General features: G+C 43.0%; 1 protein-coding gene across 1 annotated transcript in view; it reads left to right on the top strand.

Annotated features, from left to right (window-relative positions):
* palm2akap2 (PALM2 and AKAP2 fusion) overlaps positions 1–23753 on the top strand; it is a 144887-nt gene that overhangs the window by 36822 nt on the left and 84312 nt on the right. Inside the window, 1 exon segment of the mRNA XM_051929849.1 lies at positions 1911–1956. Within this exon segment, the coding sequence (XP_051785809.1) occupies positions 1911–1956 (46 nt within the window).

The raw sequence follows: 23753 nt of genomic DNA, 5'->3' as shown, positions 1-23753 counted from the left end.
ATCTTTTTTCTAACCTTTCTTGATTAATATATTTTGGGTGGCACAGTGGTAGCACTGCTACCTTGCAGTAAGGAGACCACTGTTCACATGCCGAGTCCTCCCTGAGTGAGGTCTGCATGTTCTGCCCGTGTCTATGTAAGTCTCTTACAGATGCTCCAGTTGTCTCCCACAATTTAAACACGTGCAAGTGACGTGGACTGATGAAGCTGTGTCTGTGTGCTCACCCTGTGATGAAGTGGCATCCTGGCCAGGGGTTGTTCCTGTTTTGTGCCCTATGCCAGCTGGGAGAGGCCCCACTTCATCCCCCATCAACACCAATTAAGATTAAGAGGGCTTAGAAAATAGAATGTTGTATCATATATTTTAAAATCAGATTAATCCAATTCATTGTCAAGATGGGACAGAAGTTTATCCCAATAATATTTTATTTATAAAGCACCTTTCCCATGCTCGAGGTAAACTGGTATGAACTGCCCTTCATTAATACTCAATTACCTAGTCATTCATTAGTCTTTGTATCCCATTGCTGGCTCACTTATAGTGTTACTGAGCACAAGGTATAATTATAATATAATATGGGGTGTCGCCATAGGTTTTCTTCCTACACATCCCCAAAGACATATTTGTCACATGGATTTGTGATTCTGACTTGGCCCTGTAGGAGTCCGAGAGGACCGGAGTGTTTCCTGCCTTGCGCCTGATGCTACTGGGACAGACTCTGAATTACATCAAGAATGTTAATGCTTAATAATGTGTTAAACATTAAGATTACCATCCATCCATCCATTTTCAAACCCGCTTTTCCTGAGCAGGCATAGCGTCAGGCTGAAGGCAGGGATGGCACCTGGAGAGGGTATCAGTGCATTGCAGGGTTAAATGTAACATTTAAAGTTCAAAATACTGCAAATGTCCCATAATATACCCGCAGACACAGGGAGAACATGAAGACTCCACACAGGGACATAAACTCAGGTCTGCAATGTGTGAGGAGGAAGCAGCTCTACTACTGCACCACCTTAATGTTGTATTGCTTTAAATTATATCATTGTATTATGTTATACCCAGTGATTTATTGATGAACCCATTTAGTCTAGAACAGAGTGCCAGTCCATAGCCAAGATCAAAATATGTTGCATTATACTGTATTGTAAAGATAATTCAGAATATTATAACTGTGTGAAAAAAGATTGCATTTACTCCTTAATGTTACTGTAAGATGTAAGGAGCTCCAAGTGGACGAGCTAAAAATATAAAGCTGCTGAGTGTGGAGTTTTCCTGTCGTCAGGTCCTCCGATAATTGGCTCTTCAGAGGCGGAGAAGCCTCAGCGACACAAAGCCGCACGGCGGACGAGCAGGCAGCACGCCATTCTGACAGATGCAGGTGTCCCTCCAGGTGTCTCTGCCTTCGGTCCACCGTTGACAGGTTAATGTTTGCGGCTGTTGTTGTCCGTCTGTTTCTCCCCAAACCCCTTCCCCTGTTGTGTACATCAGCACGCTAACCACGATCGGCTCGTGCCCTCCAACTCCAGCTGTAAGAGGAGGAGCGTCCAGAGGCCCTCGAGACGTCAAAGGAAAAAAAATGCCAATCATGCAAGCTATCCTTGGCCTCAGCGGCCCGGGCAGCGTGCACACGTACATACATGGCCTTTGAGGGCCCAAGCAGAAAGGAGTGGCCGGCGTGAGGCAGCCATCCAGCCAGCTGCTGTACTGATCGGCCTTTACGTTTTGGCGGTCTGCTCGCCAGTGACTGGAGACTTCCCAGGGGCAGGCTAGGCCCCGCCCCCGTCCTGCCCCCTTTCTCTCTCTCTCGCGCTCTCATTCACTGTCTGCTCCCTCTTTGATTAAAGCAGTGCTGCTGCTCCATTTCTCCGTTGGTGACCGCATTTCTTCTGTGTCCTTCTTCATTCTAGGATGGCAGAAGCGGAGTTGCACAAGGAAAGGCTGCAAGCCCTCACAGTAAGTCCAATGCATTTCTTTATGTTTCTTCTTGGTGGCTTTGCCATGTCTTCAGCGTGGCTCTTGTTTCACGTGTGTAATAGACCTGAACACGCGTGTGTAATTATTTTTGTGTGTGTGGATATGGGGGGGGGGGGGCTCACAGTGTGGGACCCTGATGCTCAAATGTCTGCTCGTTTAGATGCTTTGCTGAAATGGGAGAGAGCAGCCCTGGACCACTGTGTCCTGCTTTAAGATTTACTGGACTGGGATGTGTGGCTGCTTTATACGACTTCTACGGGATGGCACATGTGCCATTAAGCTGTAATGAGTGGCACTCCCGGCATCCAAAAGCTTTTTTGACTTTTAATAATCAGACTTTGAAGCAACTGGTTTTAATAGGCCTTGTAAGGAAAAAAAAAACAAATAGACACAGAAATGCCCCCCCCCCCCCCCCCAAAAAAAAAACCAAACAAACTTGGACTGGAGTTCATCTGCTTTGATTTAGCTTGGAGCCAAATTACCAAAATGTGTTCAGCATTTGGTAACAATTTTCTGAGGAAACGCTTGGCTTGAAGTGCAGGGAGCCCTCATCAGCCAGCTGCAGTAGGCAGAGTCCTAAAGGGCCCACTCACAGGAGGTCAGTTGGATGGCTGAGAGCTTCAAGCAGGGTGGTCACCCTCAGCCCCCCAGCCCAACACCGGATGCTAAATAGGGACATGCAGATACAGAAATAAGTGGAGCTGCATAGCTGACTGTGGGGATGACGGGAAGGGGCTTCAAATTTGGCCGGGCTAAGACAGTGCAGTTGTAATGCTCCAGACCCTGTTTAGTACTTAAGGCGACATGAATTATTAAATGGGACGATAATCTGAATAAAAGTTAAAACACCAAGGAAGATTATGGAAGTGCAACTTGCTAAAGTGCCTTCAAATTTCTTAAACTAGTTATATAGAAATCAGTAATAAATGTGTATGGAGCTTTACGAGACGATTAGAAAAATGACATCAAGAGTAAAACGCTCAGCCCACGACCAGCTCTACTCACTAACTCTGGAAGCATCACAGTGGTGCAAACAACTCGGATCTGAACTGACGTAAATTAAGAAGGAGCGAGATGTCGACGCAGTGGGCAGGGCTGCTGATTCACAGCTCCACAATCCTGGGGTGACGGGATGCCATACAACCTTTGTGGAGTTTGTATGTTCTCCCTGTGTCTTTTGTAGGTGCTTTGGTTTGCTTTCCACATCCAAACGTTTAGAGTTGGTGCTTCAGTGACTCTGAATTAGTGGGACAGGCCCTCATGGTGGAATGGCAGCTACTGCCTTGGGTGCAGCGCTGCTGGGAGAAATGCTGTCATTCTGTTGGCCATCTGTGTTACACACACTGGCACAATATTTCTTTAGATTAGTGTGCCATTCTTAGGTGATTTTGTGTACATTTCATGTAGTCTGCACCCTTTTTGTATTCTTTTGCTCTCTGATTTTATGTTCTGCGATATTGTGGAAGCAGCTGGCTTTACCTTTGAGGTTCAATAAGATGCACTCTGTTTGTAAATCTATGATACAGGGACTTTCACAGACACCTTTCTCTTATATAGTGCCTTTCATATCTATTATATAGTGACACTTCTCTTTCTTTTATATTGTGCCTTTCATCCATCTGTTATTTATTGTAAAGTGCTTTTCACATATATCATTCTATTATATAGTGCCTTTTATTAATCCATCTATCAATGATATAATTCCATTCACAATTATATTTCTATGATATAGTGCCTTTTATATCTTTTTTATTACGATATAGTGCCTTTCAACTATTTACCTATCTATGATATGGTGCCTTTTACGTATAATTTTCTGTGATATAGTGCCTTTCATCCATCTCTATTTATGCTATTTTCACATCTACCATTCTACTATATAGTGCCTTTCATCTATTTAGATATCTGTGTCATTCACATCTATATGCCTATTACATAGAACCTTTCATCTATATTTCTATGATGTACTTATCTTTCACATCTATGTTTCTATTATATAGTGCCTTTCATTCATCTATCTGTCTATTATATAGTGAAATCTGCCTCTATCTTTATATTATATAGTACCTTTCATTTATTGATCTATGACAGTGTCATTCACTTCCATCTTCCTGTCACTCAGTGCCTTTCTCTTATATACTGCCTTACACCTATCTATCTATCTAATTCTTTTCATTACACATTACTCTCTTATTATTTTGTATCACTCTTCATTCAGATTTCATAGTGTTTTATAGGTAGTTATGTCAGTCTGTTTAGCATTTTATATTACTCTCTGCTATATAGTGTCTTTCATATGTAATTGTTTTATAGTTTCTTTCCCTGTCTTCTCATCAGTCTGTTATACTGTGTCCTTTCTATCTGTTATTTATATGGTGCCTTTTATATACGAGAAATGTTCAAAAAGTTTCCGCACTTTCATATTTTCCTTGGAAATGGTGAAGGCGGGAGGAGTAGTAATTGGGCATTAAAAAGTTGGTACAACGCTGGGAAAATTGCATCACAAAGGAAGGTGACTATGTAGAAAATTGACATCATTTGTTTTTGAAACTCTTAATAGAGTTTTAAAAAAAGTGTGGAAACTTTTTGAACGTCCCTTGTATTTTAGATATTGTCTTTCCAATATTCCACTAATGCTGTGTCTTCCTATCTGTGTATGTGTATATGAGCTCTTGGTGAAGAGATATTACAAACTTCTTATTTTGTAAGAATGGTTAGATAGGTCATGCCATGTATGATAGATTGACTGATCTTTTTTTCCCATGTCTGTTGTATTCACTTCTTAAGTATCACAACAGCATCAGTTCCTGTCACTTACATTTATACTCATCAAGACACTGAATGTAAAACCCACCCATTTGATCTTTCTTCCATATAGCGCCCCAGCCCAGGCTCTTGGCTAGTCCTGACCCATAGTTCGTTTCTGCGTATTTGTACAGTTGGAACACAGGCAGGCACAGTGGCTCACTCGGGGTCACACACTTGCACACTCACTCAGATTTACAGCCTGACTTGATGCCTTTCTGGTTCCCAGTTCAGTTTCTGAGGCTCCCGCCATATTGCCTACTAACTCAATTAAGGTCAAAGCTAAAGAATTACAAACATAAAGTGAATGTGTCCCGAGGCTCACAGAGACAGCCCAGACGAGGGAAAGGAAAAAACTTTGGCATGACATGCGGCACCTTCTGGAGAAAAACAAACTGCTCTGGTGTAAAGCTCAGGACGTGTCCCAAAGATGGAGGCTTCAGTTTGATGTAGCCGCTCACAGCCTGCTTCTCCACAGCTCCACAGTCAAAGCAGTCCAGCGCTACGCCAAGCCGAGTCTGTCTGTGTGTGCCATTTACACCTTCTTCCCAGCAGTTCTAAAGCCCTGAATTCAAACCCTAGTGGGGTTATGTCATGTGCTCAGTTTGCACGTCCCCCCCCTTATCTCTATAGTCTTCTGGCCAAGTAAGGTAAGACCTTCAATCCATGCCAAGATGCCAGTCCATCCATGTTTATCACAATATATTGTGTACTTACAGTGTGTATATATATATATATATATATATATAGTGTAATATATACATATAATTTATATATTTAATGGATGGTCTGGCATCTCAGCTCGGATGGACTATACTCTCCTGTCTGGCGCAGAGGCCATTATAATGGACAGTCAGAAGGGATGGATGGCCATCCCACCCAAGATGCCCAATGTTTCCTTTTCCAACAAAGAAGCCATCGGGGTGGGCACTGCGGATGGATGGGTCTCTCAACCAAGATGACTAATGTCCCCTTATTCAGAAGGCCAAAACAGAAGAAGAAAAGTGAGAGTCTGCCACCCGGGACCAAGTGTTGCCCCAGTACAGAGGGTGGCAGCACTCCTCTCAGCAAGATCCCATTTGGACACTCACACGGCAGTGATGGAATTATAGTCCCCATGGAGAGAGAGCCCTGTTAGGGTTAGTGAAAGCCACAAGGGAGGCTTCCCTGTCCTAGTGATGTCCCACCTGACTAAAAAATATTTCACCCAGCTGTTATTGTCACTCTGAAAGAACCCTTAGGGATGGCTTGGAAACACAGCCCCCCACCAGACTGAGGAGATCATTCCTCCCCCAAACTATGCGACTCTTCAATTCCACCCTTGGGGGTAAACGTTAACATTATTCAAAGTTATTGTCTATTTTTACCTGCATTTTTATTACTCTTTAATATTGTTTTTTGTATCAGTATGCTGCTGCTGGAGTATGTGAATTTCCCCTTGGAATTAATAAAGTATCTATTATATAGTGCCTTTCACATCTATCTATCATGCCTTTCACATATCTATCTATCTATTATATAGTGCCTTTCACATCTATCTATCGTGCCTTTCACATATCTATCTATCTATTATATAGTGCCTTTCACATCTATCTATTATATAGTGCCTTTCACATCTATCTATCTATCTTTGCCAGGGGGTCATAGTCGGGAGAGGAGGTGGAGGAGAAGGGACAAAACTGTAATTATAAAAGGAAAAGCAGCAGTGCTAACCATTGTGCCATCTTGAACCATCTTTAGAAGCAGTGAAAATCTATCTATCTGTTACATAGATGGATGTGAAAGACACAATATAACAGATAGAAAGAAATTTTAGTATAGTCGGGAGAATCACAAAATTACACAGCTAGATTGACACTGTAGTTTTGTGATCCTGCCAACTATACTAAAATTTCTATCTATAATATAGTGTCTTTCACATCTGTGTATTTTTTTTTCAATTAAGCGTCCTCTACTAGCCTATCACACACACTTTCGAGTGATGAGAGTTCTAATCCTTGGAGACACATGGAAAGCGTGGCAACTGACACCACACAGAGAATGTACTAAGCTAAAATTGAAACTCGGAAACAGAAGTGCTAACCTCTGAGCCACCATTCTAATCACAAATTAAAGGATGGGTTTGATCCTTGTGAATATATCAAGTAAGAGCCAGCTATTTTCTAAAATCCACTTATCCTGAGAAGGGTCTATCCCAGCTGGCACCAAGCACTAGGCAGGAACATTTCCTTGGAAGGGGTTCCAGTTCATTGCAGGGCCAATTTATCACCTGCAGTCCACCTTACCTGCCAAGTGTGTGGATTGTGGGAGGAAACCTGGAGCACCCTGAGAACACCCATATGGGCATGGGGAGAACATGCAAACTCCACAAAGGAAACACCTGGGACTTGAACCCCAGTCTGCTTGTTGTGCCACGGTGATACCCATCAATTAGAACATGCAGGATAAATGAATGCATTTGTTAATGGTAATGGAGAATTAATTAATTAATTGATTAAGAAGAAGGACGCCTCACGTCTGGACAAACTGGTGAGGAAGGCAGGCTCTATTGTTGGCATGGAGCTGGACGGTTTGACATCCGTAGCAGAGCAACGGGCACTCAAGAGGCTCCTATCAATTATGGAGAATCCACTACATCCATTAAACAATGTCATCTCCAGACAGAGGAGCAGTTTCAGCGACAGACTGCTGTCACTGTCCTGCTCCACTGACAGACTGAGACGATCATTCCTCCCCCAAACTATGCAACTCTTCAATTCCACCAGAGGGGGTAAACGTTGAACATTATTCAAGTTATTGTGTTTTTAACCTGCATTTTTTATTACTCTTTAATATTTTTTGCTGCTGGAGTATGTGAATTTCCCCTTGGGATTAATAAAGTATCTATCTATCTATCTATCTATCTATCTATCTATCTATCTATCTATCTATCTATCTATCTATCTATCTATCTATCTATCTAATGGAAGGCACACAACGTCTTAGATTTCACGGGAGAGCAAGGTCATTGAATTAAAGGCTGTGGAAAAAATAATAAAGTGTTGAAATAAAGAAATGTAGTAATGGCCAGAAAAGCTAGACTTGCCATCATAAATTATCGCCGGGCATTTCCTTAAAAGTGTGGCGCGCTCTGTAGATTCCAGCCAACACAGCGTTTATTGTTTCGGATTCGGCTCCTGACTCCGTATTAGAGCCACACTCGCTTGTTAGTTTCCTAATTGTTTTGCTTTTTTTTTCTTTTTGCTTCTGAGGTTCCCGCCTTTTCACTCTGAATCCCAATGAAGTCATCAGCAGCCAGGATTAGGGCAGAAATGGGAATAAGAGGCCAAGGAATAAATGTCTGCCTGGAAAAAAAAAAAAAAAAAATCTGGCCTGTTTCCTGTGCAGACGGGGAAGTTAATCTAATCTAAGTGTCAATACGGTTCAGGTGGGAAAGTAAAACTGCAGTCTCTGTACGCTTCATAATGGGCAGCAGCGCTATAATTAGAAATGGAAGTACATCTGCGTGACATGTGATAACAAGGAGGGTCAGTGCTCAGCATTACGGAATGGAGGGGCAGCACGTTGACGCAGTGATTAGCACTGCTGGCTTGCCAATTCAGCGTCTGTAGTTTGAAACCCGTGACTGACTACTGTGCCATTGCATTCTTTCCCTCCGGTATGGTGCTTTTCCAAAGGTATGCAAATCAGCATTCCTGAAGTCTTCGGACCCCTTCACTTTTGTCACATTTTGTGATGTTGCAGCCTTGTGCTAAAATCCTTCCAGTTCATTTCTTTCCTCATCAAGCAGCACACTCCCTAGAATGATAAGGTGGAAAACAGGATTTTTTGCAAATTTAATACAAACTAGCCACAGTTAATAGATAGAATTCATTTGAAAGTATTTGCTATCTCTTGCCCAACATGTACCTTCAGCGCCTTTCCTTGGTGTCCTCATGTGTCTGAACTTCTTTCTTGCCCACCGCTTTCTCTCTCTCTTCATCGTGATCCCGTAAAGCCTGTTCCTCAGACTCTGTCATTTTTGAGGTTACTTACCCACCTTCTGCTCCACACACACACACACATCTTAGCATTTTATTACATAGTGGGTAAAAAAATGAAATATCATATTGACATAAGTGTTCAAAACCTCCACTCAGTACTTTGTTGATGCCCCTTTTGGCAGCCATTCCTACCTGGAGTCATCTTAAAAGTCACCCACCTGGATTTGGAGATTTTCTCTAATTCTTCTCTGCAGACCCTCTCAAGATCTATTAGGCTTGGTGAAGACCATCGGTGGAAAGCTGTTTTCAGGACCCTCCCTAGATGTTTGATTGGGTTCAAATATGACCTCTTGCTGGACCAGAGTTGTCCTTTAGCTTCTCCTTTGCCGTGTTATCTTTACTTTATGCTTAGGGCCATTGTCTTGTTGGAAGTTGAGTCTTTGGCCCAGTCTGAGGTCCAGAGTGCTCTGAGCAGGTTTTCATTAAGGACATCTCACTACTTTGCTCCAGACATCTTTCCCTTGACCAGCCTCCCAGTCCCTGATGCTGTCACCACCCTGCTCCACCAAGTATTCAGTAGCCAAGTATTCGCTGGAAGTATTCAGATCCTTTGATCAGTACTTCATTTTGGAAGCCATTCCATACTGGAGTCTCGTTAGGTTTGACACGTCAAGATTCACTCACCTGGATTACAAGATTTTTCCACCATTCTTCTCTACAGATCTTCTCAAACTCTGTCTGGTGGGTTGGAGACACATCGGAGACCCTCCAGAGATTTTTGATTGGATTCAAGTTTGGGTCCTAGCTGTGCCACTCAAGGACATTCTCAGAGCTGACCTTATAACCCACTGCTGGACCATTATTTTCAGTTCTCTCCAGAGATGTTCTGGGCCACTGAAGGACATTCCCACAGATGTCTTTAGGCAACTTCTGTATTGACTTTGCTTTGTACTGTTGGAAGGTGATCCTTCAGTCAGATTGAGGTCCTGAGCACTTGGAGTAGATTTCCATTAAGGATATCTCCATATTTTGCTCCATTCAGCTTCTCCTCAACCCTCTTTAGATTCTCAGTCCCTGATGTTGCTGCCCCCAAGACTCACCATAAGAACTGCATTGTGTAAGTGATGAGCAGTGCTTGGCTTTCTCCAGACATGATGCCAATGTCGGTTTCATCAGACCACAGAACCTTCCTTCTCAAAGTCTGAGAGTCCTTTATATGCAAATCCAGGTGGTCTTTCTTGTGTCTTTTATTTAGGAGAGGTTTCTGTTTTGCCTCTCTTCCATAAAGCCCAGATTACTGGAGTGTTTCAGTGCTGGTTGTCTTTCTGGAAGTTTCTTCCATTTCCAAGTAGATTCTCTAGCGCTCAGTCAGAGTGACTGTCGAGTTGCTGGTCTCTCATACCAAGGCTCTTCCCACCAATCCTCTCAAGCTCTCTTAGGTTGGAAGGAGGCTGTTGGTGGATGGCTATTTTCAGGTCTCTCCACATATGTTCAGTTGGATTCAAGTCTATGCTCTGGCTGGGCCACTCAAAAACATTCACAAAGTTGTCCCCAAGCCACACCCGTGTTGTCTTTGTTTTGTGTTTAGGGTCATTGTCTTGTTGGAAAGAAAAGCCTTCTGCCCAGTTGTAATCCCAGAGTCCTCTGGAGCAGATTATTAATTACGGACATCTTTGCATTTTGCTCGCCTCAGCTTTCCCTTGACCCCACTCTGTCCAGTTTCCCAATTTCTGCTGCTGAAAATTGATCCAGCAGCACGATGCTGCCATAGAATGCTATTGCACATGTGGTTAGCAGTGTCTCAGTCCTTCCAGACAGGATGCTAATCTCGATTTCATCAGACCAGACCCGTTTATCACAGTCTGAGAGTCTTTTAGGTGCCTTTTTTGCAAACTCCAAGACGGCTTTCATGTGTCATCTAGCTACTCCTCCATAACGTTCAGATTAGTGGAGTGTTGTAGTGATGTCTGTCCTACTGGGCATTTGTCCAGTCCCCACACAGGTTCTCTGGAGCTCAACCCGAGTGATCATCGGGTTCTTGACCACCATTTTTTTTTTCACCTAGGCTCTTTTCTCAGGACTTCTCAGCTCTAGAAAGGTCGCGATTGATCCAACTTTCTTCTATTTAAGAATTATGAAGGCCACTGTGCTCTTGGTGACCTTCAGCACTTCATGAGTTCTGTTGTGTAGTCTTCCCCAGATCTGAGCCTTGACTTAATCCCGTCTCTAAGCTCTGAAGGGAATTCTTTCAACCTCATGGCTTGGTCTTCCCTCACTTGTGAGACCTTTAGAAGACAGGAGGGTGATTTTCCTAATCAGCCCAATCAATTAAAGGACATTACCAGAGTTGTCCCTAAGCCACTCCTATGTTGTCGTTGCTTTGTCTTGTTGGAAGGTCACCTTTCAGTCAAATGCGAGGTCCACGGAACTCTGGAGTAGATTTTCATTAAGGATATTTCTGCACTTTGTTCATTCCATCAACCCTGACTGTTCTCCCAGTCCTTGATGCTGTCACCACCACCTTCACCTTTGGGAACGGTAAAGCACAGGTGATGGGTAGTTCCCGGTTTCCTCCAGACTTGATGCTAGTCTTGGTTTCATCAAACCAGACAGTCTTGTTTCTCACAGTCTAAGAGTCCTTCAAGTGGCTTTTTGCAAACTTCAAGATCGGCTTAGGCTACCCCACAGTTCTGAACTGAATTTAGTGGGCTTCAAGTGGGCTTTCATATGTCATCTGGCCACTCCTCCATAAATTCCATATTAGTGGAATGTTGCATTGATCGTTGTCCTTCTGGAAGTTTCTTCCATCTCCACATTGGGTCTCTGGAGGTCTGAAAGAGTTCATCATGTTCTCGGCCACCTCTCTTACCAAGGTCTTTCTTCCGTGATTACTCAGTTTGGCCTGGTGGTGAGCTCTAAGGAGAGTCATAGTTTGTTCCAGACTTTTTTGATTTTAGCATTACGGAAGCAACTGTGAGAACCTTCAATGTTGCACAAGTTTTTTGTTTTTTTGTAGCCTTCCCCAGATCTGCACCTTGACCCAATCTTGTCTCTGAGCTCTCAAGAAGTTCCTTCAACTTCATGGATTGGGTTTTGCTCTTCTTTAGACAGGTATGTGCCTTTATTATTAAGTTCAGTCACTTGAATTGAGCACAGGTGAACTCCAAACAAGGTGCAGAAACATCTCAAAGATGATCAATAGAATGGAATGCACTTGAGCCAGATGTCAAGTGTCACAGGAAAGGGTCTGAACACTCGTGTCCTTGTGAAATTTCAGTTTTTATGTTTAAAAAATTTGCAACCATATCCAACCTATCGAAAGGACCACAGGTGGACTCCAAACTTCTCAGTGATAATCAGCAGGATGGGATGCACCAAAGCTAAATTTCAAGTGTCACAGTAAAGGGTGTAAATACTGGTGATATTCCGGTCATTTATTTTTATTACATTTGCAGACATTTCTCAAATCCTGTTTCCGCTTTGTCATTCTGGAGTATTGAGTGTCGCTTGATGAGGGGGACAAAATTAATTTGAAGGATTTTAGCAGAAGGTTACAACATAGTAAAACGTGAAGAAAGTGAGGGGTCTGAGGACTTTCTGATGCCTTTTGATGCTAAGTGCAAAGAGGTCCTCCATGTGCGTGGGTGAGTGGGGTCTGCAAAATTTCTAGGGTTGTGCCCAATGCTGCCACGTCAGATTAAGAAGGTTTCAAAAAGTTAATTGCTTTGGCCCGATGTTGAGGATGTGACTGAAATCACAGCCAGATGGTGCAGAGATAAGAAGCACAGTCTGGTAGAACTTTTGAATTTGGACTGTGAAGGCTGCCTGAAGTGCATCCATTTGCCACATATGACAGGAGGAGGCAAAGGGGGCACATGCCAACCTCCACTCAGGCTGGTGCTCAAATCCATCCCAAGCCTCTTCCAAGGAAATGTTATACAGCAGTGTACCAGGGGTACCATGCCTGTGTAAAAATATTTGTCTCCTTCCTAACATCCTCTCTTTTGCGTTTATTACTCAATAAATGGCCCCAAACCTTTATACAACATCCACTATAAGAAAGTGGGCACAAAATACAGTTTTTAAATTTTTGACTTCCTTTTCCAGACAACAAAGTTATCCAACACCTCTGCCACCTGTGTGAAAACGTCAGACTCCCGTTGGTTGTAATACTTGGTTACATCCTCTTTAGCAGCAATAGTTGCTCCCTAATTTATTATCAATCTTTCCTCTTTGTGTTGCAGAATGTGTGCCGTTTTGTCTTAGTAGAATTCGGAAGTGAATGGTACCTAAGGGGTTAAAGATTGGCAAGTGGGCATTTCCAAATTGTCCACTTTTATGGACATGCCCCGAAGTGTTAGTGCGTGTGTTATATATCAGCCAGGGTTCCTCACTAGGCTGTGTTTCAAGTCCTTGTTTTAATCCTTTGTGTTCATTTTTTGAAGTAATTTATTTACATAAAGGTTACTTTTGTTAATTTTCATTGTTCCTTGTTTTTGATTTTGCCCTTAAGCCTTGATTATGGGCCTTGTGTTTTATGGGTGGTCCTACCATATAAAAATGAGGCTTTCCCACAGTTCTTGGTGGTTCATGGAATGTTCTAGGGAGTTGGTGAGTCCTTCTTGTATTTTTGCTTTGTGTTATTGTGTGAGTTTTTTGGATTTTTACCTTCTTGCTTTATTTTTTGACCGCTCTCCCTGGATATTGCATTGGATCATGTATGCACTTGGTTGCCCTATTGCATCAGACAATTACTTTTGTCATTTGTGCTCTAAGGAGTTTTCTTCTGTTAAAGAGCATTTCTTTGTGAAATAAAGAATTTTATTTTACTCAGCCCCTACATAGCTGGGGTTTTTTGATGGTATTTTCCTTCTCTAATGGGCATTATTAGGCATTTAAAGAACATTTGTTTGTGAAATAATGAAATTTATTTTATTCAGACTCTACGAAGTTGGTGTTTTTAAATGGTATTTCTCCGTCAAGTGGACATTTTTGGAGCTGTTTGGGACTGAGCAGATTTCAAAACAGTGCACTTCAATTCAATGGTCCTTCCGGTTAAAGAAATATCTCCTTTGGATTTTCATAGACTCTTGTTTGCAGAATTCGGTAAGTGAGAAGCAGCTGGTGTCATGGGTGCAAGAGGAGAAGGACTGGCAGCGGAAATTTTCAAATTGTCCAAGTTTGTGGATGCACCCAAAAACTGTGTTAGTGTGCGCTCCAATTCAATTCAATTTCTAGCTAAAGGAATATCTGCTTTGAATTTTTGAGTATGATTTAGATTAGCAGATTGGCTTGACAACATTTGTTTCTGACTGCCATTTTTATCATTGACTGGAGATGAATATGCAAGATGATCTGTGTTGATCTGAAGCCCTCAGAGTGTTAGCACACATCGGAGTTGCTCATATAGTCCTTGTGTCACATCGCTTTGGCTCATCCCCGCTCATTTACTCTCAAGTCCAAATGCCAGCAGCTTCTCAGCCACACTCAATCAACTGCTTTTCTTCCGTATACTGAGATTTGCAATAGTATGGTTAGAAATGTCTGTTTGTACTGAATTTTTACTCCCTCTCTATAACTGGCCATATCTTTTATGGATGTTTGAGATTTTTGGTTATGACTTCAGAGTACTTCCACATAATGTTTATTTTGTGATTCATAATACTAGATGTTTTCATTGCATTTGATATTACATTGTTTAATAATCCCATTGTTATTTTCCTTTTCCCCTCCAATTATGTTGATTTACTCTGTCACATGTCCTGTTTTCTATAGATTGAGCATAAGGCGGGTAGGCCCCTGCTAAAGCTGCTGCTGAGGATCCACCTTCAGTAATAGATATTTTAAATGTCGTCATTCATGTTAATGGGATGATAAAGTGACAACTGACAACATAGCCCTTTGATGTTTGAACATCCTGCTTTCTACTAACTGTTTCCAGGCCCCTCCAATAATATGCATAAATAAATGTAGCGTGTGTAGTGAACTGGACAGGGTGTCCTTTTTCCAGTTGGTTCTGGATTATGTTAGTATCATGTTAGAATGGCAATGGTGAGACACTTTCTCAGGTAATTATTCCTCACAGGTGGCGCAGTGGTAGTGCTGCTGCTTTGCAGTAAGGAGACTGTGGAAGGTTGTGGGTTCGCTTCCTGGTTCCTCCCTGTGTGGATAGCGCTTTGAGTACTGAGAAAAGCGCTATATAAATGTAATGAATTATTTATTATTATTATTATTCCGCTCCTCCTAAATTGGACATATTTAAATGGTCTGGGGGCCTGGATTTTCTGTCTGTCTGTCTTGACTTGACAATTCAAATGAATGATAATCACACACCTTGTTCTCGGGTAATGATTTGTTCGTGAATCAAATGAATGAGAATTATGAGAGTTGTCCTCAGGTAATGATTTAGTTCACAAATCAAATGAATGAGGATTGTGCACCTTGTTCTCGGGTAATTGGTCACAACTCAAATGAACAAGAATCGTGAGACTTGTTCTTGGGTATTGATTCACTTCATACATCATATAAAAAATAATTGTACACCTCGTTCTCAGGTAATGATTTGTTTGTGAATCAAATGAATAAGAATTGTGAGAGACATTCTCGGGTAATGATTTAGTTCACAAATCAAATAAATGAAAATTGTACATCTCGTTCTCAGGTAATGATTTGTTTCCGATTCAAATGAATGAGAATTATGAGAGTCGTTCTCGGGTAATGATTTAGTTCACAAATCAAATGAATGAGAATCATACACCTCATTCTTGGGTAATGATTTAGTTTAGTTAACTCAAAAGAACCAGATAATGATTCATGCCCAGTGCAGTGAATAATCTGTAAAAAAAAAATGCGTGCTAAAGCAAAGCTGAAAGCAAATAATTATTAGAAATTACAATAATTTCTGAGAAGAGTCATTGAGTTCGAGTGTATATTTCGCAAATTGCCCATCACTAGCCTGGTTAATATGGGAACATCAGAAGAAGGGACAGCAATAGATAATTTATTGAACCGCTTTTGATGGAGCAGGCACATGCTATCTTTTTTTGTAGCACAAAGCAGTTACTCAACCCACTCTTACATGATTACCAGAAGTAAGGCTCCCAATGGTGGGCTCACAAACTACAATGGACGGGTGTCCTCAGGTAAAGGGCAAGGCAGTAGCATCAGATGAGTGGAGAAGGTTGTCAGAGTTCCATAAAATCAAATGGAATGTGCTGTGATATGCCCAAAGGGAAGGGCAACATTGTATAATTCTTTGCCAAACTCAATACTAAATGAATACATTTATGAAATGATTAACCAAAGAAGATATTTGAAATTTGACAATCAATCACAAGATTGAAATAATAATTAACTAAACAATAAATAGCCAAAATGAATAAAGAAATAAATAAGAAGCTATGACTCGGTTAGAATTTGTGACTTCTGCCCGTTGCTGACAAAGGTCGGTCATTTTGGTTTTGGGGCGCTGCAGCCTCTTGGTAGCACTCCTCTGCCAGCTGTTGACAAAAACACCTTCTCCACTGCTGTACGTGCCGTCAAACTGCTGTCAGGCCCCACGAGGAACAGTCACCTTAGTGATAAAAGCCCAAGTGACACCCTGTTGCTACATAGGAGCGTCCTAAATCCCCCAAACTGCACATCAACAGGTGATTAGGACTTGGGAGGAATTTCAACTTTCCTGGTGATTCTGCCAGGCAAAATGGAGACAACTGCCAGGCGCCTGCTTCATAAACTAACGGAGATATTATCTGACTCAGCAGCTGTACAGCAGGGATGAGCACATAAAGGAAATAAAGAAAGAGCAACAAGAGTCAACTGAGGATAAAACAACTGGTGACAATAACAATTTGATGATTATAACCTGTTTGCCTCTTTGGGCCTTGACCAAGCATTCAGAACTCACAGCAGGTGGACTCCTCCTGCCTAATGACCAACCATTTTCAACAGTTTATCCAAGTAGGACAGGATGTGGAGTATGAAGCAACTCTGGCTGGGACAGGACACCCCCAAACTGGGGTGCAATCCAGTACAATAAAATCCACTTGCAGAGCCACAGCACCAAATGTCATCACAGAGCTAGGGCAGCAGTTGCAGGACTGATGTGATGTCTCCGCAGTTTCAGGGCAGACTTCAGAGGACTACTGTCGAGTAAATAGATGACCCTGTAATGGACTGGCATTCTGCCTTGTGCCTTAATGCTACCAGGGTAGGCTTAGCTTAGGCTACTGCACAGTCCTGAAATGAATTTAGTGGGTCTGCCAAAACTCCAAGTGGACTTTCATAAGTCATTTGGCCACTCCTCCATAAAGTTCAGATTAGTGGAGTATTGCAGTAATGACTGTCCTTCTCGATTTGTGTCCAGTCCCCACAAAGGTTCTCTGGAGCTCAGCCCGATTGACCATCGGGTTCTTGACCTTTTTTTTTCAGTTCTAGAAAGAGTCACTGTGCTATTGGTGACCTTCAGCACTTTAGGAATTTTGTTGTGTAACCTTCCCCAGATCTGAGCCTTGACTCAATCCTGTCTCTAAGCTCTGCAGGCAATTCCTTCAACCTCATGGGTTGGTCTTTGCTCTGAGACCATCTGAAGACAGGTGTGTGTTTTCTCTAATTTGCCCAATCAATTAAAGGACATTGCCAGAGTTGTCCGTAAGCCACTCCTATTTTCATTAGGAATATTTCTGCACTTTGTTCATTCCCTCAACTCTGATTGTTCTCCCAGTCCCTGATGCTGTCACCACCATCTTTACCTTTGGAACGGTGAAGCACAGGTGATGGGTATTTCCCGGATTCCTCCAGACTTGACGCTAGTCTTGGATTCATCAAACCAGATAGTCTTGTCTCTCTCAGTCTAAGGGTCTTTTAGGTGGTGTTTTGCAAGCTCCAAGTGGGCTTCCCTGTGTGTTTTTTTTTTATTGAGCAGAAGCTTCTGTCTGGCCCACTCTTGTCATAACACCCAGACCTATAGAGTGCTGGATTGATGGTGGTCTTTCTAGAAGTTTCTCCCTCCTCCACACATGGTCTCTGGAGCTCAGCCAGAGTGACCATCAGGTACTTGGTCACCTATCTTTCCAAGGCTTTTCTCCCATGACAAAATGAGTTTGGCTTGGTGGTGAGCTCTTGGATGGCTTGTCCCAAATGTCTTCTATTTAGTAAATCTGCAATCTTGTCCATTTAATTGAATTGACCATAGGTGGGCTACAAACATCTCAGTGATGACCAACAGAATGAGATCCACTGAAGGATACTTGTGTCCATGTGATATTTCAGTTTTTACTTCTAAGACGTTAGCACACATTCCTAAACTCTGGTTTTCGCTTTGTTGTTCCGGGATATTCAGTGTTGCTTGATAAAAATGAACTGAAATGATTTAAGCCCAAGGCTGCAACACAAAAGGTGAGGTGGTCTGAATCCGTCCTAAATCCACCGGACCTTTTGATATTTTATTGTAAAGAACTTGCCAGTTTCTCCCACTACCAGTCTCGCAACATTTTCCTTATTTTTAAAACGGAGGACCCTTATAGGGTCTTCAGGTGCCAGTTTCTCACATTTACACTTGGAGTGAGCCCTTCACCATAGGAATCCTTTTGTTTCAGTATGGAATTCCAAAAATGAGCATCACTCCGCTCCCGGCTGTCCCTTCTTAACATTCTCCTGCCCCTGTGTCTCCTATTTTGGTTGTCTGGTGGTTTAGTGTGCGACGAGCCGTGCCACCCGTTCAGATCACAGCATTGAGAAACAGCAGTAAGTGGGCACCGGCTTCCTTTCCGGAGTAACTCGCTTGTTGCACACAGCAAGGGGAGGTCATGTCTAGTCAGGGAGCGTTTCAGCGTGTTTACACAGATGACTTTAATTTCAGAATAAACCCTAACAGCCCTCTGCCATCAAGCACCCTCCCGCCCCCCAGGCCCCCCCAATCCCCGGTGGCCTCTCGGTAAGAGCTTTTTATCTCGATCCAAAGAGAACAGCTATGTGGGCGGGGCCACACATTGGCTAATTATAGTGACAGCTGCTTTGGCAGCACATTTAACCCCTTGGATTGGTGAAGGTGGTGGGGGGGTGGGGGAGTGGTTGAGGGGGTTTGGAGGGCTGTCAAACGAGTGGGAGGATCTGCAAAACGGCAAGTGAGCGCGCTCAGCTCCACTAACATCAGGGTGACAGTATCAGCAGCCTGTGGAGGAATGTCAGGCCATGTTGTGTTTGCCCGCCATTCCAACAACATACCCCCCCCCCCACCGCAGCTCACCATTAAAGACCCGCTACCAGTTGTTCCCAGGGTCATTGAAACCAGACGCCTATTACTCTTGGCATTTTCACACAGTCTCCGCATACTTCCTCTCCCAGTAATTGTAAAATGGCTCTCCAAGCAGACTGGGCTGTGTCTCTAGGCTGCTTTATGATCTTTCACCAGGTTGGGGCGAATTTTGTTCTCCATCTGTTTCTTGCAATCTAAAACAAGTTAAAAAAATGTCCACCTGGCGTAACACTCGGGCGCATTACAGGATCAGTTAAATGTACCAAAATATTCAATATTTATTTGTTTTTGCATCTAGTAAAAGCTTGGGTTGCATGCAGGAAGAGTTGCTAGTGAGGACAGCAGGAGATGCTAAACATTGTGTTCTGTGTGTGGACCCCAACACCCCAGTGCAATGACAGGGGGACATTTTGCTGTAAAAATGGCACCGTCCTTCAAAAGAGATGTGGTGACGGTCCGGTTTTGCTCCACAGTCCCTGGCACCACTTGAACCCGATGATAACATAACTGGGATGAGCCGGGTAAATGAGGACACAAACAGTCAAGCAAGGGTTGGTGCCAAAGTGAGAAGTGCTTGATTCCAATAAATGCAAACAGTGTGCCAATCAGTGCAGGGCACATCCATCAAAAAATAAATAATGAACTGAAACCTGGAGTTTGTTAAAAAATCCAATAAAACCAGTAAAGAAATATTCCTTAAAAATGAGGTTAACATCACTGAGGCAGAAATCCTTCCATTAAAACCAGTGGCCTCAGACTTGACATCTTCTCTACCTATCCCACACGATCTTGCAGTGCAAGGAGACCTCAGCTGACAGGTGCAGTCAACCTTTAATCCCGTCTCCAGCCCTCACACCAGTGCTCTGACATCCACGGGGGGCTACGACAAGCCACACACACGCCCTCCTGCTGGCCGCTCCTACTCCTCCGCTCTTCGCTCAATAGAAATTCCTCTTCTTCTGCCCCATCAGGTGCTGGCCACACAATCTTCTCCCTGAGGCTCACTCCCGACATTTCATTCTCCCACATGCCTTTCTAAAATGTGGCCAGGCGCAGGTGTCGCAATCACCGATTCAGATGTCTGAATGAAGTACTCGACTGAGCTGCTTGCATCTGCCCGTGAGTATGTGATCAGCCAAGCACCTCAATCAATGCTGGGGCATCTCGTGGATGAGTCTGTGCCTGCCTGGGGCCACATTGCTGTGGATTCATTAATTTAATTTAAAACGCACAGCGTCACAGATGTACAACATGATACAATTTATTTCTTGTATAACACTCTTCACTGAGTGCAGACACAGAGACTCTCAGTCAAACTACAAGTATCGATGATCCTAATTAGTAAATCCAGAAATGGTGCACATAGAAATACAAAGAACAAGTGAGAAACGGATTGAACGTCAATGGAAATCAACAATATCTGTTCATTCATTAATTGATAAATAATGACCAGATAACAACGGAGGAGATTCCAATTTTAAAAGAGAAAGTCAAAGTCCTGGAGACCTGTAACCGCTGGCCACTTACCTGCTCCTAGGTTTTCTATGGTAGAGTCTCTGCTGGCTGTCCAATCTGATGAAAGGACCCTTCTGTCCAATGACCCCAATGCTCCCAGTATCTGAGGTGACTTTTCCATACGCAGGAGAGCAGCCTGGCAGTGCAGCGGTGGCACCAAGTGCCACTTCAGGATACAGAGAAGAAAAACAGAATAGAGGAGGGTTAGTAACGGTTCATAAATATTGAATTACTTCTATTTTAGCACAAATGACTAACAGACAGAGATGCAGTATGCAGAGCTAATCAGCAGCTCTAGTCAGGGTGTCCTGGACTAAAGTGACAGTGAAGGGGCATTTCTTATAGCAGCAGACAGCCCATTCCACAGCTTCAGGACTTTGTAACTTAAAGCTCAACCTCCTTCTGTTATTTAATGAAACTTTGGAATCTTAAGTAGACCGGCATCTTGAGCCTGTAAGTCATGATAAGTTCAGATAAGTAAGCAGGGCCTCAGCTATTTAAGGCTTTATCAGTTAAAAGGAGGATTTTGAAATCAGCCCTAAACTTTTGCGTGGGGGTTGAATTTTGGTTTTGTTAAGTTTGATTTGATTGTATGGATTGTTATTTGCTTTTAATTAAAATTAATAAAGAAATTAAGAAATCAGTCCAAAACTTAACTGGGAGCCAGTGTAAGGACATGATAACTGGGGTTATGTATTTGTATTATTCTGGTTTGTGTAATAATTCTTGTGACAGCTGCATAAAGAACGATTAGAACAGCCAGTGGAATCTGAGGTCCTCACTCTCTGCGCTCATAAATGATCCCTGAGCTCTTTTTATGCTTCCACGCTTAGTTTCATACACCTGCAGCTAAGCAGGTTCAGGCCCAGCCAGTGCTTGGATGGAAGACCATCTTGGAAAAGCTTGAGTTGGTTCTGGTGAGGCCAGCATGGATCCCAATGGCCCATCTTAGTGAAGTGAGAGGACTCTTTGCTGTAAATATGCCACAGTCCTTCAGATTCTGCCATCGTGTTTTCAAGGTGTCCATCGATTCCTCCCGCCCTTCTTCCATCATCAGATAGATACAGTAGAACTTTGTTGTTGTCCCCAGGGGGCAATCCTTACATCCATCCTTTCATTTTCTGGCATTTTTTTTTCCCAGTTCAGAGTCTTGCACCCCCCCCCCCCCCCTTTATTAAATATATGAAGAGGGTCTTTATGTATGTCCATTGATGTGTGTAGCTCTAAAACCTATAAAAGTGTAATTCTGGAAATCTTTCCTATAACAGTCACTAATTAGCATGTGCCAAACCTTTAAGAAGTGTTAATTGGTGTATGTAAAAAATCTATTTAAAAATCCATGTCATTGGAGTTATTTAAGGATATCGGAGTCATGCACTGTGCGTTAACTTCGCTCAACAAATAGATGGAGCCGACTGCAAAATGAGAATTTGAGACAAAAATGCGTCTTTAAACATTCTCTTTTTTAGAGTAAATAATAAGCCTGTGTGCGTGTGTGTGTGCGTATTTGAGAGTCTGGTTGACGTTGGCTCTCATTCACATACCAGTGGCTTTTCAGAGATCTGGAGAAAGTTAAGCTTGGCCGCTGTGCCAAAGACTTTGCAGTTCCAGTAAGCTAAGTGCAATGTGTCATTAGAGTCAAAAGGCTCATTCGAAAGACGGATGCGTATTTAAAGACTGGTCTTCCATGCGGTGGGCATGACAGGCTAAGGAAACAACCGTTGTAATTGGTAGGTGTTGGCATGCGGCAAGGCACATAACAGCCTAGGCAGGGAAAGCCCATTGTGCTGGCATTATGAGCAGAGAATTGGTGGGTATGGCACAAAATGAAAGGATTTCTGGCTGCTGGGGTTTGTGATTTAGTTTGCTGTTATGATCCGAGTTCACTTTTAACTATTTACTCATTTCCTTGATCTTAATTAATTACATTTGACATCGGGATATGACGTGGATTCATACAGTCTTCAGACTCCTTCACTTTCCTCACATTTTGTGATGTTGCATTCTTCTGTTAAAGTCAGCTAACCTTAGTCTTGAACAGAGACACGGGGGTTTGGTCACAGGGTAGGCTGTTCAAAAGCCTATTCCAGTTGGCATAAGGCAGCAGCAAACCCTGGACAGGGTGCCAGTCCATCACAGGGCAAACACACACACACACACTCTGACCACACACTTGGGCCACTTTGTCAATCTGTGATGAGTGGTCCATGGTGTTGTGCAGGTTTTTAAATAAAGAATCATGTCCCAAAAAAAGTGCAGGCTCAGATAAGGTATGGGTGTGCACGAGTGTCTGCACTTCGATCTGGGTTTGACTGGTGATGCCTGGCTGATCATGTGTACACCTGCAAAGATTAGCGGATCAGTCGGGTGTCTCATTCGCATCTCGGAGGTAGCGGAGTATCACACTGCTGTTATAAGAGGTGCCTGCACAGCAGACAGGGGGACAGAAACAGATAGAGCTAGATGGAGGTTCAAAAGGAACTTGAAAGTATTGGGAGACAGCAGGGTGCGGAGAAGAGGACCTAGGAGGCACGTAGAGCCAACGCTCGGGGGCTGAAGAGGGTCATGCCAGTTGAGCATTTTTTTTTGGAGTAGCTGGAGTGACCCAATGCTTGTAGGGGGCTCCTGCATAAAACTGAGGAGTGGCCACGGGAGATGAAGGAGCGAGGCATGACATGGTGTGGCACCCTGTGGGCACCCTATGACAGCAGCAGGGATACAAGCCTGTGAGGAAAAGTTGGCTGTGCCTGTCATTTGGGGGTCTTCTCTGCTGCAAGATCCTGTGCAAGGTAAGCAGAGGGGATGTCGGTTTTAGAAAGGATGCACTAGGGACTGAGATGGGACAAGCTTCCTGCCTACAATTTGAAACCTCATTTTAATATACAGTGAATTGAACTGTTTTAACCTCCGCGTTCACTTGTTTTTATTGGATTATTTATTTATTAAAAGAACATCTTGAGATGCACTGCCCTTTTGAAGTTTTTTTTTGATTGATTTTAATAAAACTGCTTTACGCCTTTACCCCTTGCTGTAAATATGTGTCCTCAATTGCCCGGCTCATCTCAGTTCATTGACGGCTCGGGTTCAAGGCATCCAGACACAACATGGATCACGGAGCCTGTGAGAGGAAAACCAGAGCATCTGGAGGAAACCCACACAGAAAGGGGGAAAACATGCAAACTCTACGCAGGAAGAACATGAAGCCTGGTCCCCTTACT

This window comes from Erpetoichthys calabaricus, chromosome 7 (assembly GCF_900747795.2).
Source record: "Erpetoichthys calabaricus chromosome 7, fErpCal1.3, whole genome shotgun sequence".
Lineage (NCBI taxonomy): Eukaryota > Metazoa > Chordata > Cladistia > Polypteriformes > Polypteridae > Erpetoichthys > Erpetoichthys calabaricus.
The sequence above is the reverse complement of the archived record's forward strand: the minus strand, read 5'-3'. Positions and strand labels throughout refer to the sequence as shown.